The sequence below is a fragment of the Erpetoichthys calabaricus genome, chromosome 14, assembly GCF_900747795.2.
Source record: "Erpetoichthys calabaricus chromosome 14, fErpCal1.3, whole genome shotgun sequence".
NCBI lineage: Eukaryota > Metazoa > Chordata > Cladistia > Polypteriformes > Polypteridae > Erpetoichthys > Erpetoichthys calabaricus.
Genome location: NC_041407.2, coordinates 97,004,736 through 97,025,798, shown reverse-complemented (window position 1 = coordinate 97,025,798; position 21,063 = coordinate 97,004,736). Strand labels below are relative to the sequence as shown.

Genomic DNA, 21,063 nt, shown 5'->3' with positions numbered 1-21,063 from the left:
GAAATGAAATATATTAAAGGAAACAATTGAATTGTGTGCCATAGAAGAAGAAGAAGCCTGGTTTGAAGGTATTTTGCCAAATAAAAATATTTATTTGAACCTAAGACTTGTAAGGGTTTCTGTTACAGCCCCTACAGGTCACACCTTAATGACCTATAAAATGGCAGCCCAATCACTGTCTGTCATCATGTTCTACTTGTGTCCACTTCAGCTTATTCAGAGTCCGTCCATTTCCTTCCACATCCCAAAGATGCAAGTGTAAGGTGAAATGGCGACTCAAATGGTCTCAGTTATGACCAAGTGAGCCAGTCAGGGTATAAATAAACATGTCCCCCAGCAGACACCTGTCCTGACTCGAGACGGCTCCTGCTTGAGCCTGATGCAGTTGTAACGGATATCTCCGTAACACAAAAACTCAGTAAATGGAGGAACTGAAGTTTTCAAAAGCTATTCTGGAGAAAATCATTTTTTACAAGTTAGAGTAAAATGAAACACAAGTAAGATGTTTTGTAGTTTTTAATTATAATGAAGACAATGTCACCGATTCTCTATAATGTTGAAAGCTTTATATTTAATCTCTCGTTGATTCGTCGTTATTGTCCTATTTCTGTATTAGTTCTTGGGTAGCAAAGAACAATGCAGAAAAGAAGAAAAAGGAGCAGCACATCTCCCCATCTTCCTGCCCGTGTCTCCTAAAACGTTAATTATCCCTTATATGAATCACTTTCCAGAAACCACAAACCACTAATTGTCAGAGTAAGGTTTAACAAGAAGCCGAGTATCACAAATGCATGTATTTTAATAGTCTGAACTGATAGTAGGTTACATTTAAAAAAGATCTTTAATTAAAAGAAAACCTTTTAATTGAAAGGGTCTCTAATGAATTCCTTGGCAATGCGTTACTCACTTGTTGTTTTCATAACATAATATTTCAAACCTGCTGGGATGCAAGGCAGGAACCGACCCTGGACAGCATGCCAGTCCATCACACACACCTCCCACACTCGAACAGTGCCGTTTCAGAATCACCAGTATGCCAAGCGCACTGAAACCCACGCACAGGACCGGCACAGGTGACGAGGTGACAGCCTCAGGTGACACTTTGCCCAGGGCAGCATTTTCATACATAGAATAAACAGTAAGAATAACATACATACACCTTTGTCCTCATGCTCTCAGAGTCTTTAAATGACATTTGGCCAAGCGGGAGTCGGCCACTCTTCCATAAAGTCCTGATTGATGGAGTGCTGCTGGGTCGGTCGTCCTTGCCGTCTCAGAAGAGAATTTCTGAGGCTGTGTTAGAGTGACCATTTGGTTCTTGGGCATCTCCCTGACCAAACCCCTTCTTGCTCGGTAACTCAGTTTGGCCAGATGGCCAACTCTAGGAAGAGTCCTAATTACAAACGTCTTCCATTTCACAATTATTGAAACCACTGTGCTCCTCGTAAGACTCAAAGCTTTAGAAATAGTTTCATCCCCTTGCCCTGATCTATGCCTCACCACAGATTGCCAGTGGAGGTCTACAGAGAGGTCCTTAGACTTTTACTCCTGACATGCAGTGTAAACTGTGGGAGCTTCTAGCTACACGTGTCCCTTTCTAAAGTGATGTCCTATCAATTCACTTTGCCACAGGTGGACTCCAGTCAAGATCTCGACAGCTACAGCAAGGGGTCCGAATACTTATCTGAATAAGAAATTAAAGTTCTGGATTTGTAATACAGGTGCTGGTCCTAAAATTAGAATATCATGACAAAGTTGATTTATTTCAGTAATTCCATTCAAAAAGTGAAACTTGTATATTAGATTCATTCATTACACACAGACTGATGTATTTCAAATGTTTATTTCTTTTAATGTTGATGATTATAACTGACAACTAATGAAAGTCCCAAATTCAGTATCTCAGAGAACTAGAATATTGTGAGAAGGTTCAATATTGAAGACACCTGGTGCCACACTCTAATCAGCTAATTAACTCAAAACACCTGCAAAAGCCTTTAAATGGTCTCTCAGTCTAGTTCTGTAGGCTACACAATCATGGGGAAGACTGCTGACTTGACAGTTGTCCAAAAGACGACCATTGACACCTTGCACAAGGAGGGCAAGACACAAAAGGTCATTGCTAAAGAGGCTGGCTGTTCACAGAGCTCTGTGTCCAAGCACATTAATAGAGAGGCGAAGGGAAGGACAAGATGTGGCAGAAAAAAGTGTACAAGCAATAGGGATAGCCGCACCCTGGAGAGGATTGTGAAACAAAACCCGTTCAAAAATGTGAGGGAGATTCACAAAGAGTGGACTGCAGCTGGAGTCAGTGCTTCAAGAACCACCACACACAGACGTATGCGAGACATGGGGTTCAGCTGTCGCATTCCTTGTGTCAAGCCACTCTTGAACAAGAGACAGCGTCAGAAGCGTCTGGCCTTTGGACTGCTGCTGAGTGGTCCAAAGTTATGTTCTCTGATGAAAGTCAATTTTGCATTTCCTTTGGAAATCAAGGTCCCAGAGTCTGGAGGAAGAGAGGAGAGGCACAGAATCCATGTTGCGTGAGGTCCAGTGTAAAGTTTCCACAGTCAGTGATGGTTTGGGGTGCCATGTCATCTGCTGGTGTTGGTCCATTGTGTTTTCTGAGGTCCAAGGTCAACGCAGCCGTCTACCAGGAACTTGTAGAGCACTTCATGCTTCCTGCTGCTGATGAACTTTATGGAGATGCAGATTTCATTTTCCAACAGGACCTGGCACCTGCACACAGTGCCAAAGCTACCAGTACCTGGTTTAAGGACCATGGTATCCCTGTTCTTGATTGGCCAGCAAACTCGCCTGACCTTAACCACATAGAAAATCTATGGGGTATTGTGAAGAGGAAGATGCAATACGCCAGACCCAACAATTCAGAAGAGCTGAAGGCCACTAGCAGAGCAACATGGGCTCTCATAACACCTGAGCAGTGCCACAGACTGATCGACTCCATGCCACGCCGCATTGCTGCAGTAATCCAGGCCAAAGGAGCCCCAACTAAATATTGAGTGCTGTACATGCTCATACTTTTCATGTTCATACCTTTCAGTTGGCCAACATTTCTAAAAATCCTTTTTTTGCATTGGTCTTAATTGATATTCTAATTTTCCGAGATACTGAATTTGGGACTTTCATTAGTTGTCAGCTGCGGTGGGTTGGCACCCTGCCCGGGATTGGTTCCTGCCTTGTGCCCTGTGTTGGCTGGGATTGGCTCCAGCAGACCCCCGTGACCCTGTGTTCGGATTCAGCGGGTTGGACAATGGATGGATTAGTTGTCAGTTATAATCATCAACATTAAAAGAAATAAACATTTGAAATACATCAGTCTGTGTGTAATGAATGAATCTAATATACAAGTTTCACTTTTTGAATGGAATTACTGAAATAAATCAACTTTGTCATGAGATTCTAATTTTATGACCAGCACCTGTAACTTCCCACATTTTTCACTTTGTCATTATGGGTTATTGAGTGTACTGATGAGAACAACTGGCAAATGTCAGTCAGTCAGTCATTATCCAACCCGCTATATCCTACCACAGGGTCATAGGAGTCTGCTGGAGCCAATCCCAGCCAGCACAGGGCGCAAGGCAGGAACAAACCCCAGGCAGGGTGCCAGCTCACCGCAGGGCACACACACACCAGGGACAATTTAGGATCGCCAATGCACCTAATCTGCATGTCTTTGGACTGTGGGAAGAAACCCACGCAGACACGGGGAGAACATGCAAACTCTACACAGGGAGGACCCGGGAAGCGAACCCGGGTCTCCTAACTGAGAGGCAGCAGCGCTATCACTGCGCCACCCACTAGCAAATGTATCTATCTAAAATGAAATCCCCAACACAATAAAGTCTGCGGAAAGTGAATGGTTCTGAATACTTTCCAAATCCACTGCTGGTTAAGATCAAGCACTAGAATGTCCGCTCGTCCCTAAAGCTGCATGCCCCACATTGTGATTCGGAGGGAATCACTGCCATAATGGAGCAATGTGGATTGTCTTGTCGTCTGGCAGCAGGGCTGCGGTGAGACACAAATGTCAGACTAAATTTGCCCTGATTGATGGCGTTAGGCTCGCAAATTCCGTCACATAAACTGACCTGCATTCACACAAGCAAGCCCCTTTCGGAGTATTTAGCTTCATATAGACTGAGAGCCCCTGCTGATGTTTAAACAGAAAAAAGACACCTCTGAACTGCTAGATGGCCGGGTGTTGTGCTGCGTTCCTATAAGTAAGGCACATCTGGCGACAACTCCACGTAACAGATGTTTTCAATACCCACAGGACATTTGTTTTAATCTGAGCCTTTCAGAACGCCCCGGCTTCAAATCGCCAGGGCTAAACGTTTAAGCGTTTATTTGATGTAATTTCGGTTTAATTTGCAGCCCCAGTCATCGCCAGTTAACCCTTTATGCAACGCACCCCTAACCAACTTAAAAGCGCAATATCGCGCCGCCTGTTCCTTGAGGTTAGAGAGAGGGGGGCGGGCCCGGGCGTCAGTTGCCATGGTGCTTCATTCCTGATTGGTTGTGTGCGCGGCGACGGGAGACGCGCCTGTGGAGGAGGATGTGAATGGGTTGGTATGTGTGTGTGCGCTTTGTATTTCTCGCACTGCCGGTTTGCTGTGTGTGGTGTATTATAGTCCCGTCTTATTTGATTACTATGCGGGGAGTGCAGATTCCTTCCTTTTACTGGTTTGCCCACAGAGATTAAGTTACATGGTGGAATAGCCAAACAAATCAAGGAAAAAAAGCAGTAACACTACGTGAGTGATAGACAGGGCGCTCTTAACAGCGTCATAAGCCCTTGCGCAAAGGAGTGCAGTGGGGCCCCTGTTCTGATAGCAAACATCCGAAACATCATGGGCCCCAGCCCATTGTGCCCATATGTTAAGAGGCTCTGGTGACAGAGGTGTGTACATCTCTAACTTAAAGCGACTGTCATTTACATTTACTTTTTTGGCTGATGCCTTTATCCAAGGTGACGTACAACATTTATGATCCAATTGGTTACATTTCTTCTTGGTTTTCCAAATCGAAGCACACGCAGGTCAAATGACTTGTTCATAGTCACACGGTGTCGGGTTTTGAACCCACATCCTCAGGGTTTGAAGTCTAAAGCCTTAACCACTACACCACACTGCCCGCCTGAAGTCATCTTTCAATGTAAATCTCAAAGCACAACAGCCAGTGTGCGCGGGTCCGAGCAGGATGGTAAAGGTAGAGGTGGTTGTTGTGATGTGGCCTCCCTCCTGGCATCTTCCGTCATGAAAATAATCGAGTTGACTTAATGTTGTTATTTTGAGCGTGCAATGCATCACTAAAATTGGGTTTCTGGCGTGACATTTTGACTGAAACTTTCTGGGACACAATGAGATCAAAGGGTGGATTGTGACGTTTCGCCATAGTTCGGTGGCACGGCATTGTCGTCTGAGAGGGGATGGACATGCAAAAGCTGTCACCTAGCAGAGTGTTTCTTAAACTAAGGGTCACGGACATGTTTGTGATTGGTCACCTCATGATTGTATCCTAAAACAAGCTGAGTAAATCCAAGCCTGAATTCTGCAGCAAGCGATATACCACCCTACTAAGCAAAACCGCTCCATTAATGCATCACAGGGATATTTAATTTCTATGACCACTCAGTCATCCCAATCTACCACCAAGTCACTTAATCTTCAGAGATATCAATCTGTCCAATTAGGAAACCCAAGCGATTGTGAATCATCTTCACTGGCTTTGGTGCAAATGAAAGTGACAACAGGAGCCCTGGAGTGGCAATAGCAAGACACCCTACAAATAGGGAATGGTTTTGCATGTGGTGGCCACAGACAGTTGCTCTCTCCTTATCCTTCCTGACTGATTCTTCTCTAGTTTTGTGTTTTGCTAGTGTCCTTGTCATTACTGGTAGCACGAGGTGATACCTGCAGCTGATTCAGGTTGGGCAGGTAGTCCAGCTCCTCCAGGATGGCACATGCATACGTGATGTCACAAGAAGGTTGGCTATGTCTCCCAGCACAGTTTCAAGAGCATGGAGGAGAAACCAAAAGATGGGCCGTTACATGAGGAGAGCTGGACAAGGCCATAGAAGGGCATCAACCCAGAGCAGGACTGGTATCTGCTCCTTTGTCCGAGGAGGAACAGGATGAGCGCCACTGCCAGAGTCCTACAAAATGACCTCCAGCTGGCTACTGGTGTGTATGTCTTTGACCAAACTTGTCAGAAACAGACACCATGAGGGTGGCATGAGGGCCTGACATCCTCTAGAGAGATCTGTGCTCACAGCTTGATTGGCATTCGCAATCTTTACAGATGAGAATAAGTTCACCCTGAGCACATGTGACAGATGTGAAGGAGTCCGTTGATGCCGTGGTGAACGTTATGCAGCCTACAACATCATCCAGCATGGCTGCTTTGGTGGTGGGCAGGTGATGGCATGGGAAGGTGTATCCTTGGAGGGTCACACAGACCTCCATATGCTAGGCAACGGTACCCTGACCGCTACTAGGTACTGGGATAAAATCCTCAGAGCCATTGTCAGACCTTACACTGGTGCAGTGGGCCCTGGGTTACTCCTGGTGCAGGACAATGCCTGGCCTCATGTAGCAGTGCCTGGGTGAGAGGGGCATTGATGCCATTGACTGGCTCGCACGTTGCTCAGACCTATCCATTTGAGGACCTCTAGGACGTGCATCTGACACTGCCAAGTAGCACCACAGACTGTCCAGAGTTCAAGGAGGAGATCCCCCATCTCATCATGAGTATGTCCAGACATTGTGGGGAGTGCCTACAGGCACGTGGGGGCCACAGACACTACTGATTCACAATCTGAGCTTCAGTGATGGAATTCATGCAAGGTGGATGAGCCTGTGATTTCAATTTTTGACTTTGATTTTTGGTGTGATGTTGAATCAGCCCACAACGGGTTGCTGATTTTGTTTTCCATTGACCGTTGTTACATCATTTTGCTCTCAATAAATTACACAGGATTACTCTGTAAAGATTTTCCACTTGAATATTTCATTTGTTGAGATGGAATATGTGATTTAGGAGTTCCCTTTATTTGTTTGAGCAGTATATATTGATTAATGCTGAATTTATACTGAAACTGATACTGAATATATATGAAGTACCTACTTCTCTTTAGTATTCAGCATCATTTACAATCGGGTCTGTGCTGCTCATCAGTAATCATCAGTAGTTGGATATAATTTAGGGAGTACACTCCATAGGAAAAGGTAAATTAAAAAGAATATGGAAACGCAAATTCACATTTCACAAAATGGCAATAAATTTAAATTTCTGAATTTTGTTTACGTGTGACTGCACATATTTCTGAATGCAAAATAAGAGAAGAAAAGGACTAATTAAACAAATAGGTCATTTAGGAGTAAGACAATTTATTTGTGAAAGACTTGGCAATGAAACCCACAGCCATAGTGACCCACAGCAGTGAACTATATAATAGCTGGCTAGACAGAAAGAAATAAATGCTCAAGGTAATAGCTAGATAAATAGAAAGAAAGAAAGAAAGAAAGAAAGAAAGAAAGACTATACAATAGATAGATAGATAGATAGATAGATAGATAGATATGAAAGGCACTATATGATAGATAGATAGATAGATAGATAGATAGATAGATAGATAGAAATGAAAGGCACTATATGATAAGATAGATAGACAGATAGATTGATAGATAGATAGAAATGAAAGGCACTATATGATAAGATAGATAGACAGATAGATTGATAGATAGATATGAAAGGCGCTATTTGGTAAGATAGATAGATAGATAGATAGATAGATAGATAGATAGATAGATAGATAGATAGATAGATAGATAGATATGAACAGGCACTATATGATAGATAGATAGATAGATAGATAGATAGAAATGAAAGGCACTATATGATAAGATAGATAGACAGATAGATTGATAGATAGATATGAAAGGCACTATATGATAAGATAGATAGACAGATAGATTGATAGATAGATATGAAAGGCACTATATGATAAGATAGATAGACAGATAGATTGATAGATAGATATGAAAGGCGCTATTTGGTAAGATAGATAGATACACAGACAGACAGACAGATAGATAGATAGATAGATAGATAGATAGATATGAAAGGCACTATATGATTAGATAGATAGATAGATAGATATGTAAGGCACTATATAACAAGTAGGTAAATGAGAGGATAGATAAATGTCATCATGGCTCCTGGCTTGTTCTTGCCCAGTTTAGAAGTGAGTCTGCATGAACAATTTGAGAAGAAAAGTGGGCGTGTCCTCGGATACAATTCCTATAAGCCGGGTGGCCTTTTGGTTTCGATGTTAAAAACTTTCGCCTCCGCTTTGCGACAGGTAGCTGGGGGCTACCGAAATTGACACCAACAATCAAATATACGAAGCGGCGATCTTATCGTGGATGTTTGCGTTTCCGAAATGTCGATCTCATCGTGGATGTTTGCGCATTGCTGTACAAGTACTCACAAAGACAACTGCGCGGACATGTTGTCATTTATTGTGCTGAGATGCGAATCTCGGAGATTTCAGATGTGTATTAAGCACACGGGATGTGAATTTGCGTACGGCCGTACAGTTAAAGTCGCCCAGACTGGCAGACAGACGTCAAGCCGCATGCAAATACACAACCAAACGCAACTATAAAAGAGTGAGGAATTTCAATCAAAGACGCAGAAGGGGAATCGTCATAAGTAGCGACCGAAAAAAATCATGAAAGTTAGAGACTTGTAAATCTGTCTCAACCCCGATCACCTGGTCATATACGGAGATCCGATATCAAATAGACGCGCGCACACACGGGCACACAGAGAGACTTCAGTATGCCATGCCTTTGTGTGTAAATGCGAGATGCTTTTTTCCTATAGATATTAAATACGCTAGTGGCCTTCCACAGCTTGCCCCTCTTGTCCTGTATGACTGTCACCTCTCTCGTGACCTCTCCTTCACACACGATCATGCCACACACCCCAAGTGGTAGCTGGCCTCCCCCTCCACACCCACCCCAGGAGACGGTATTTCAGTAGGGAGGCGGTTGGAGAGTCGGCGCGCACCTCTCGCAGGCTGCCGCTGCTGTTGATGATGTGACGTCTGCATCCAAAATGAAGAAGAGCAGAAATACGGAGGGCGGGAGGGATCGAGGGAGGAGGGAGGAGGGAGGGGAAGGAGAGCGAGCGAGCGAACGAGCAGTAGAGTCGTGCGTTTAACCTGAGGCTGCTAAAACTGCGAGAGCAGGATTTCGCCTCTAGTGAGCTCTGAAGTGTGGATCCCACCTTTTTTTTTATCATTCTGTTCTCTTAGTAGCGTTACTAATCCAGCTCTTTCTTCAATTCTGCATTCTGTCTAATAAACCTAATGGATGCAGAAGGATAGGCGGAGTGAGCTCAGGATATAACGTCTCTCTTTCAGCCTGATGCTACATTTAAGGCTGTTGGTTGCTATTCAGAATTGCAAAAAATAATTCTAAAACATAATCAAGAGGCTCACTCTGGCAGCCAGCAGATCAAGGATATTTCTACATTTTTAAAGAGGATCTGGACCAACATGTGGGAGAATCAAATCTCAGAAGATCAAAGCAATAGAGAAATCCAAATGACAGATGCAGCTGCCTGCTGTCACGGCACAGCGTCATGCTTGCACCTTCGCATCCTTGCAGCTTGTGGACAAGATTGGCATCTGAACCCTGCAAGGTGCACCTTGAAAGTGTTCTGAGGAGATGAGCGTCCTCGCCGTAGGTTGTGCAGCAGGTGAAGGGATGAAAGCAGGGACCGTGATGAAGGTTTGTGATGCAGGCTGGGTGGGACAGCAGAAGACACTCATGGAGGTAGTCCTGCTGCACCTAGTTATCTGCGCGTTTATCGAAGGGGCCTCTGGACTTGGGGTTTTGGCATTTGAAAGGGGGTTTTCTACTTTGGCTTCAAGTATATCCACAGGAAATGTAGAGACGGAAGGGCCACAAGAAATGAACTGGTCAGGTGCTGGTCCAACAGGCACTTTCTTTGCAAGCGTTGCACCAACAAATGAGCTTGATAAGGGTACCAGTACAGAAGCAACGGGTTCTGCCGGACCAGAACAGTCTGAGCAAGATGCTACGGAGGTGGCAGAATCCTTTTTATATAGTGGAGAATCTGCACGCCTTTCTTTGTCCAACTGTACCAGAAGACACCACCTGAAGGGAGTGTCAGGCTCCCCTAGTCGTAGCTTGCACCCATTTTTGCGGAGTGCCTTGGATACCCTTACTCATGCTGCCAATTTCCTTAATATGATCTTCCAGACAAATGATATCCGGGAGTCCAGCATCAAGGAGGACATCGAATGGTACCACTCTTTAGTCCGGAGCATAGTAGAAGGGGATCCAAAAATCTTTAGAGCCGTACTATCATTTGACACAGAGCCAACTTCCACGAGGCCCCAGCTGGTTCTCCAGGCCACTAGGGACCCAACTCTCAATGAGATCATGCTACAGGACCTCTCTTCCTCATGGGATCAGCTGCGCAACCTGAGTGATGGCAGCGACTGGTTCACGGAACTCAAATTCCAAGAAGGCCCTCCACCATCTTCATACCTGCACAAGAGGATTCTTAGCAATGATCTTCGCACATTGGATACACCCAAATGGAACCGGGGGGACAGCTACGTGATGGACCGCCAACATGTGCGCTGGTCAAAATCGCCTTTCCTTGAATGCCAAGGAGGCAAATTCTTGCCTAACTGGATGGCCACCATGTCGACGTCTTTCTACGGACTCAAACCTGACCTCAGCCCCGAGTTCAAGTAAGTTCCTGGCTTCCAGTTTGTTTCACATTGGGTCATTTTAAAGGGGTGAGATTACATTTGCCATCAAAATGTGTTGTACTCACGTTTTATTTTTAAGTGTACTTTGCTAATTATTGACCTGATCATTTATACAGAGATGGCATTCCTAAAATTGAAAAAGTGCTGTTGTCATTCAGGAAAAATATCTAAGATCCTTTATAATATTACATCTACAGTAAAGGAATCAGGCCGGGTGGCTCACCTGAACCCCCCCAAGATTACCCTGATAGTGTGGAAAGAGAGCAGTGAGTTGTGGAATTGAGGCAGTAAAAAAAAATGAAACAGATCCTTACTTCCAGTTATAATAGAAAGGAAAACCTACTTGGCAACTTTTTGTTGGGTCAAGAGAACCATTTAAAAAAAAATCTGACAGTTTATTAATGTGTACGGCTGTCATTCATGGATTGAAAGTTCAATTTGTATATTTTAAATTAATTGAACAAACAGACATATTTTGTGAAATTTGGGGGATCGATGGATAGAAAAGTGCCTTTATATTTAAAACAGAGAGATCTGAAAGGCACAATATGACAGGTTGCTTAACACACACACACACGTATATATATATATATATATATATATATATATAAACACACTGTATGTATATAATGTGGAAACAGCATTCCTAAATTTGAAAAAGCATTGTCCTCATTTAACAAAAATATATTTTATATATTATATATTTTAAAATATTGCATCTGTAGGAATCATGTCATTTAGGTGATGAGTCTCATTCTGAAGTCCCTGTTGTTCTCACACAAATTACATTATAATATCATGCAACTTATTTTTCATATAGCAAAAATACTTTATACATTACATTACACTAATAGTGTGGAAAGAGAACGGTATGTTGTGAAACAGATTAATACATAGATACAGCTTTCAACATTTGAAACAGACCTTTATTTACAATCATGTGGCAACTTTTTGGTGGATCAAGCTAAGATGATCATTTAAAAACAAAGAATAATATGGAAAAATGGGCAAAGCACTGGTGCTTTATTAACGTGTAACGTTCTCATTCAAAGTAGGTTGAAAGTTGAATAGGCATATTTTAAACTAACTAATCAAATAAACACGTTTTGGGAAATTGGGGGATAGCTACATGGATGGATACACAGAAAGAAAGGAAACAGACAGACAGATAGATAATGAAAGGCACTATATAATAGATAGATAGATAGATAGATAGATAGATAGATAGATAGATAGATAATGAAAGGCACTATATGATAGATAGATAGATAGATAGATAGATAATGAAAGGCACTATATGATAGATAGATAGATAGATAGATAGATAGATAGATAGATAATGAAAGGCACTATATGATAGATAGATAGATAGATAGATAATGAAAGGCACTATATGATAGATAGATAGATAGATAGATAATGAAAGGCACTATATGATAGATAGATAGATAGATAGATAGATAGATAGATAGATAATGAAAGGCACTATATGATAGATAGATAGATAGATAGATAGATAGATAATGAAAGGCACTATATGATAGATAGATAGATAGATAATGAAAGGCACTATATGATAGATAGATAGATAGATAGATAGATAGATAGATAGATAGATAGATAGATAGATAGATAGATAGATAGATAGATGTCGTATGCATGTTCAGATTTCATCCATTTTCAAACTAATTGATACCGAAGGCACTGCTCCACAAATCGGTGATGAATTCCTTGAGATGAAGGTGTCTCTCAGTTTCACTGGTCCACAGTGCACATACAGTATACGTTCATAAACCAGATATCTTTTACTGGCCATATTTGAAGGTTGTAAATTTGTCACTCCATTAGTGTCCTCCATGCTCCAGACACCTAATCCTCCTTCTAAATGCTTTGCTTTTCTCCCAGCTTTCCACTTCCACCTATTGCTTGCGTGGCCCACCCTATAATGCCAGAGCCGGAGTTTTCCCAGTGGTTCTGCCTTTCATTTCTGTCTCTAGGCAACACATCAGTGTTGACAGCAGATCTTTGTCGGTCTGATCAGTCAACAATTGATTATTGCTCGACTTGAGGTTCAGTAGCCATAACGTAAAGGGCCTGATTGTATATCTATGTGTAGTTTTTTTTTATGAAAATGGGAAAGAAAAAGAAAATCCATGGGAAGAAGTTGTTATATAAGGTAGTGACTAAGGCACTGGACTGTAAACCATTTATAAAGCCAGTCATTGTGTGCCCTTGAGCATGTCACTTAACTTGGCTATGCTCCAGCTAAACAAATGAATACAAAAATGCACATCAATAGCAGTGATAGTCTTTTGTAAATTGCCTTAAGATGGAGATCAATACAGAAATGTGATATATAAAATAAGTGTTTGTGTGCTATGACAAGACTATCCATCCATTTTCTAAACCTGCTTTATCCTGAGCAGGGACGCAATGCAATTGGGATCTTTCACAGCAGGCATAGGGTGCAAGACAGGAACAACACCCAGAGAGGACGCAAGTGCATCATAGATTGAACACACACAGACACACACAGACACACACACATAACACACACATAACACACACAGACACACACACACACAGACACAGACATAACACAGACATAACACACACACACATAACACACACAGACACACACACATAACACACAGACACATAACACACATAGATATAACACAGACATAACACACACAGACACACACAGACACACACACACAGACACACACATAACACACACACACATAACACAGACATAACACAGCCATAACACACACAGACACACACAGACATAACACACACATAACACACACAGACAAACACAGACATAACACACACATAACACACACACACACAGACACACGCAGACACAGAGACACACACATAACACACACAGACACCCACATAACATACATAAAACACACAGACACACATAACACACACACACATAACACACACAGACACACACATAACACACACACACACACAACACACACAGACACACACATAACAAACACACACACACACACACACACATAACACACACAGACACACACATAACACACACACACACAGCCACACTATGGCACTGCCAATCCCCCTAGCCCGCATGTCTCTGGACTGTATAAATAACTAAGTCCAGTACCCCCTGCGTACCCGTCTAACAGCGGTTGGTCTCTTCTCCCACAGGCTGCACAGAGCTCCCCTAATCAGGCACGTGGTGCTCAGTGGGACATCTGAGTTTATCCATCAGCCATCGGCCTAACAGAATTTAGGGTCCTTGTTTGCCATGTACTTTAAAAAGAGCCTCCATACTGCAGTTAGAAGACACCACCTGTTTAGGTACATCTATTACTTATTTACTATTATGTAACAAGACCTTAACAAGACCTTCTTTTGGGTGTTTATAACACTCACAAAGCATCAGTAAAGTGTTTATTCATCTCAGCAATGTGACCTTCTAACAAAACGTCGCTATGGAGGGGTCTGAGGTGTCTTCACTGAGACACATTTCTCTTGATATTACATATTTAGTATACGGCCTGTGAATCCTTCATTTTATCATCAGGTCAACACGCCACGCAGCAGAGAGATGCATAACCTGTCTGCTGATATTTTGTAAGTGTTATGAAGACCAAAAGAAACCTTTCTTAAGATCTTGTTATATGAGAGTAAACAACAAGAGCAACAACAACATTTATTTTTTTAGTGTGTTTTCATACAAATGCTGTTGCTCAAAGTGCTTTACAAGATTAAGAAAGAAAAAAAGAAAAATCTCAAAATAAGATTAGGCAATACTAATTAACAAAGAATAAAGTGAGGTCTGAGGGCCAGGAGGACAGAAAAAACAAAAATAAAAAACTCCAGAGGGCTGGAGAAAAAGAAAATCTGCAGGGGTTCAAAGGCCACGAGACCACCCAATACCTACTGGGCATTCTACCCGACATAAATGACCTCAATCAGTCCTCATGGTTTTCAGGCTCCATGTGGAAGAATTAGATGATGACAGTCGTGTGGACATCAGACCTCCAATCCATCAATGCTGGGACATCACGGTGCTTTGATCGGGTGGTGGTGGTGCAGATCGGCATCACAGAAAGCTGTAAAAAAGAACAGCAGAGAAAGTAGTGCTGAGTACGGATCGCAGAGCCATGATAAAAATGATAATTGAATACATATACAGAATATCAGAGTTACACTAAAATGAAGCTATAAGAGAGCCATGTTAAAGTAATGTGTTTTAGCAGTTTCTTAAAGTGCTCCACCGTATTAGCCTGCTGAATTTCTATCAGTCAGCTATTCCAGATTTTAGGTGCACAACAGCAGAAGGCCACCTGCCTCACCACTTCTTTTAAGTTGAGTTCTTGGAATTCTAAGCAGGCCCTCATTTGAAGATCTAAGGTTACGATTTGGAGTGTACGGTGACAGACATTCTGAGATATAGGATGGAGCAGATTATTGAGTACTTTGTAAACCATAAACAGTATTTTAAAGTCAATTCTAAATGACACAGGTAACCAGTGTAACGACGCTCAGACTGGTGTGATGTGCTCAGATTTTCTTTTCCAAGTTAAGATTCTAGCAGCTCCATTCTGCACTCGTTGCGATCGATTGATGTCTTTTTTGGGTGGTCCTGAGAGGAGTGCGTTACAGTCATCTAGTCGACTAAAAACAAAATGCATCTTGCAAAGTTGTAAGGGATCTAACTTTTGCTATATTTCTTAAGTGAAAAAATGCTGATAATCTGATTAATCTGTGATTTAAAATTTAGGTCAGTCAATAATTACCCCTAAATTCGTTACCTCTGTCTTGACTTTTAAGCCTAATGGATCAAGTTTACTTCTAATATCCTCATTATATCCATTTTTGCTAATCACTAAGAGTTCTGTTTTCTCCTTATTTAGTTTGAAAGAAATAATAGATTCATTTTTGCGGTACCTAAACTGAAGTGTTACCCATGTTTCTTCCTGTGTATCAAATAAGCTCTAACTTCGAGGTATGTTATATATTTCAGATAAAGACAACAGAATTTGTGAGGTAAGGCTCTTCTACTCACTAGTTAGGGTGCCAGAGAGGCCGAAGTGTTACACACTGATTAGGACATGCAAGAAACGCTGGTGTCACGTAGTATGACTTCTAGCCGTCGATAGTGGCTTGCGGGGTTTGGGGGTCTATCAGACTGCACTTCTGATCTCGTCTCAGTTTACTCGAGTGGAAAGTACTGGCCATGTCAGATTTAGCAATTGTGTGATGACTTTCCCACACAGTCTGGCTCTTCCAATAACAAGCTGCCTGAAGGAGTTGGTGCTGTACAAAGGGTTAACAGGTATGGCAAGTTGAGCCGCAATTTCTGCCCCCCCCCCCCTTTTTTTTTTCCTTTTTCTATTCTGTTGTGGTAAGTTAAATACAAGAAATCAGGCAGACAACCTTCTCTTCTATTTGTGTGGTCCTTGATCCGTGTATTGTGTTTCCGAATGAGCATTCGTGGGTTCTCGACTCTCGCACACAGAGCCCACCCCTATAACTAAAGACAAAATCTAACCTGTTTGATTTTGTTAGGGTGAGTCATGGACTGGTCGGAAGGAGTTGTTGGGAATATCAGAATAGACAACTGACCTTCATGGGAGAGCACGGCCGAGTACCTCCAAAAACGCTAAGATTATACAAATGAAAGTTAGGACTGAAAATCGCTGGAAAAGTTATCAAATGTTGATATGGTCTTAAGGGTTTCACTCTAACTCTGTTCATGTGACAATAATGACACCCACAAACCTGTTAGTAGGCTGTGATGTTTCAGGTACGGAAGACAGAAGTGTCGAGGTGAGGTAGTTATGCTCACTAATCGTGGCCATGGAGAGCAGCGTATCGTTGCATGATCATTAGCAGAATTTCTCTGTCCTCTGCACATGTGGGCAGCATTGACCCTATGAACCTGGGATTCACAGAATACCAAGTAAAAAAAAGCTGATGGCCTGCGTCTGAGGAGTGGGGTGGAGGCTCTGGTTAATAATCAAACCGCACACCCAAGATGAACTGCCAGAGAATAGGTTGTGAGACATGGACACTATCTAGTGACCTGAGATGAAGACTGGACTCCTTTGGTGTCTCTTCAGAGAGTCCTTGGGCACCGCTGGTTTGACTTTGTGTTGCTCAAGGAGTCCCGAATGAGGCACATGACCTGCTGTTATGATGTGAGATTTTGCATATAAGTTGATAAATATTTTGTATGTCTTTATTTGTAACTTAGGCAGAGCAATGTTACATTAGTGATATGTTAGTGAGAAGCATTCATGTTTACAACCCCCCCCCCCCCTCCCAGGACTAATTCAGGGAAGTGAATTTTACAATAGGGTTGGGGGGGTGCCTAAAACCAGTTTGGCAAGTGTTTCTCTGCTAAAGTCTCTCAACCCCCATAGGAAAGCCAGGCTGCCTAACTGCCAAACTTTAGCTCAACAAATGGTTTTGTGGGATGTGATTGTGTGAAGATGTTCTATTCCTCCATTGGTCTGAGGTATGGCTGTTTGGAGCTGGTTTCTGGTTGGAACCTGCCTTTAAGTACCATGACGTCCTATTGGCTCTAGGGGTTGGACAGAGAATCTATAAATTTGCTTGCTTAACCTCACTCTCTCTTACCAAACTGATGCATGAACTGAAAAGGACAACACAATGAAGAGCACAGCTCGGCAGCCATATTGAGACAGGCATGCGGCCTGTTCTGAAGAAAGCTGACCACCAATGATGCCTTAACTTGAGACACTTTAAGTAGCAAGTCTGTGTGCCGCCTGAAGCTACACAACACCGTTATATCAGGTTGTATGGTTGCCAATATTCAAATGTACTTTGCATATTGTTATTATTTATGAATATTATCAATAATACATTGTTTAAATTGTAACTTAACTCCTGCTTGTCTTTTACTACACCTAATTGCCTGAGGTTATAGATGTAGAAAGGAAGGTGGGGAGAAGTTATATGGTATAATACCTTATAAACAGTGGTAAGTCTGTGAGATTTGAGGCATTCTGACAAAGGCTACTTATTAATAATACAAAAGGGGAAAGTAGAGTAAAATATCACTCCACCAAGACAAAACACCTGCATTGTGAGGGAGCGTCAGTTATGGCACTACGGCCATATGACGCGATTACCCGAGGGTGATCCGGCTCATTGTTGAGGACCCGCGTGGCTGAACCAGGCCAAGGGGACACCCACGTAACACCTGGCTGTGGCAGATAGAGGGTCATTTCTGGAGAGTGGGACTGGACTGCGTGTCTACCTGGGAGATTGCCAACCAGGATCCCAGACTGTTTCGTTGCGTGGTGGGTGCGGCTGTACCAGTGCATGCTCCCCAACCTGACACTGTCTTCCGGCCAGCTGCTGCACTTCTGGTGCCGATATCAAAATGGACTACCTATTGTGTTTTTGATCAGATCACTTGAAGGTGTGACCAGACTTACGGTAAACGACATAAGTCGCATTATTCAAACATTGTAGTGAACATCAGGAGCTAAAAAGAAAAAGGGCTTCAAAGTATATGTTTCAAGCTACATCCGCAATTATGAAGGTAAGATTCCGGACATATTAAAAACTTGTGCCTACTATGAACTTACATGGAACAAATGTGATAACATTAGGCTTCTTTAAAAAAAAAAAAACAGATTTTCAATAATTAATCATTAAACTTTAGTCAGAGACAGGTGAATACGTATATAAGCTTAATACATAATAACATGAGTCTGCTGGACATCTGACCTTGTACAAAAGCGAGTATCTGCCAAACCGCGGCCTCATTGTAAGGCCTCAATTTGTTTCCTTAGCTGGAGGATCTCCTCTCTGAGAGACATGTTTCCATCAAGCGCTAGGTTGACAACTGCTGGATCCTTCTTCTCCTCCTCGCCCGATGTGTCATCTTCCATTGCTCGCTTTCTCCTCTCCCATGTGCATGTGGAACGGAGAAATTGTTCCACTGAAACAACGCAGGAACCGCACACTTCTTCAACAGTCGCCACCCTGTCATGACCCTGGCTTGTGAAAATCCTCGTTTTTTAAAATGCCCGGCCACACACTCGGGTATGGGGACTAACTGTAAAGGCCTCTCCCCAGATAGCGACGTCCATTTAGATCGGGTTTCAGCATCAGAGGGAAATTTATGAAAACTTAGTACCTTATTGTACTTACTGGAAGCTCGACATAAAGGTACAGAACAATGTTGAGCTGTAGAGCTATCTGTACGCTGAAACGTAAACTTCTTTTTCTGAGACATTCTCACCACTAAAGACAAATCACAACTGCAGTATGGACAACGGAAGTGACTGAGCTGGCTGAGATTTCACTGGAAGTACACCAGCACTACCGGGTGCATAAAGCCTACTCCACCCGGGCCATGGATCAGTATGCCAATGCTACGTTCACAACCTATCGGAGTTTATTATACCTTTCCACTTGAGTACGTTTACGTGAATTTCCAGTTGGACTTTTCAGGGAAATGTGAGGTCGCTGTTAATGTGTTTTGAGAATTGGGAACAAATTGTATTTTTTTTTCGTGAAAACAGAGAGCAAACTAAACATTTTAAAAGTGTATCACGTTGCCCAGATGAAAACTTAGGGGAGCTTTCTTAATTCTGCATTGTGCGACTCGTAGCTCCGGGTTCATAGGGCGTACACACACGTGGAGTTTCGCACTCGGAGACTCAGATTTACGGTCGGTCCGTTAGCACTTGAAAGCAGCAGACCTCTTCCTGGTTGCACGGTGATATAATGAGTTTGTTTCTTTTATTTTTCCCGCCTTCTCTACGGTTGTTGGGTACGTTTTGTTCATGGATTCCGGGGCTTTGAACCTCGAGGAATATCAATTTCACATTGGTTAAAAAGTTGAAGTTTTTATACTTCTTATCGCGAAACCATTTTGTTTGTTTATTGGGCGCCGGTTTTTGGTTGAGTTTGCATCAGTCGTTGCCGTGGTGAGCCCCAAGGGGAGAGAGTGATGCGTGAAATCATCTGGAGCTCCGGCGTAAAGATCAACTCAGAGATTTCCAGAACATCCAATGTTAGGATTCTCTGTTTGATTTCACTTAGCTATTTTTTTTTTTAACTGGCTTAAATTTTTTTTGAACAAAATATTGTTCCTGGCTTTAGACTTTGATTTTTTGGCTTGGCGTTCTTATTTTTAGGCAACTACTTGTCGTCCTTCGTTATTGGCCTTGGCCTGCTTGTTGACCACAGATTCTATTTTTTAGACGTTTTACTGTCTCACCTTGAGTCAGTAAACACAGCTATTTAAAGATTAATGGGACTTTGACAATCACGTCTACGTGTACTTTGTGGGTTTAAGGAGAGCATATGACTGTCAACCAGGTGGTATTTGGTCAGAGGTGATAAAAGAGCAATGGGTTCTATGGCAGCTGCTGTGTACTGTTCAGATCCTGAGGGAGCTGGGTACGGATGCTCGGTGTTTGGCCAGTTTAAAATTGGCCTAGAGCTCTGCCAAGAGCCTGTCTTGTCTCAGTTTGCAGTTGTAACTACATTAAACACGCACTTAAACAAACAAAGTCATTACAATGATTAACATAACAGATCTTCGCAACACAAAGTCCAGTTGATAGAGAGAATGTAGAGGAAATGTAGTGGGCAGCATGGAAATGTCCTGGGCTTATATTCTTAGAATCCTCAGTCTTGGGTGTACAGCCAGAGTTTATTCCCTGGCTTATGTTTATTTTCTGATTTTTTTTTATTACTGGATATACTCGTGTTTAAGTTCTCCCGTGGATAAGTCGGGACTTGATTTTATCGTATAATTTCAGGTATTTCATAATGTTGGTCGCATAAGTCGAATGTGAAAAACTCACGCTATTGGTCCAAGAGATTATGATATGCTAACGGCCACCTGAGAGAGTCACCACGGAGCACACGGCCATTTTGTGGGTGTGGCCATGCACTGTATCAGCGTGTGCTCCTAACCCCCCCCCCCCATTGTGCCTATGTGATCACATGGTAAGACCCAAACTATTCCGAAGCAACGTTGCACTGATTTGTGTTTTTTGTATCTCACACCCTCATACACGTTTATCGTAAGAGCATCCCTTATCTACGATGGAGCGTTCAATCAGAAGAAAATATGAGCTGGTTTTAAATTAAAAGTCGTTGAAGTAGCGAATTGGTGACTGTGTTGCTGCAACAAAATTCGATGCATCTGAGAAACTGACATGAGATTTTGGGGGCAA

General features: G+C 42.5%; 1 protein-coding gene across 1 annotated transcript in view; it reads left to right on the top strand.

Annotated features, from left to right (window-relative positions):
* Positions 1–9,240: 9,240 nt before the first annotated feature.
* gpr179 (G protein-coupled receptor 179) overlaps positions 9,241–21,063 on the top strand; it is a 98,340-nt gene continuing 86,517 nt past the window's right edge. Inside the window, exon 1 of the mRNA XM_051918987.1 lies at positions 9,241–10,822. Coding sequence (XP_051774947.1) covers positions 9,765–10,822 — 1,058 coding nt within the window. The 5' untranslated portion in view covers positions 9,241–9,764. The remainder of the gene's footprint in view (positions 10,823–21,063) is intronic.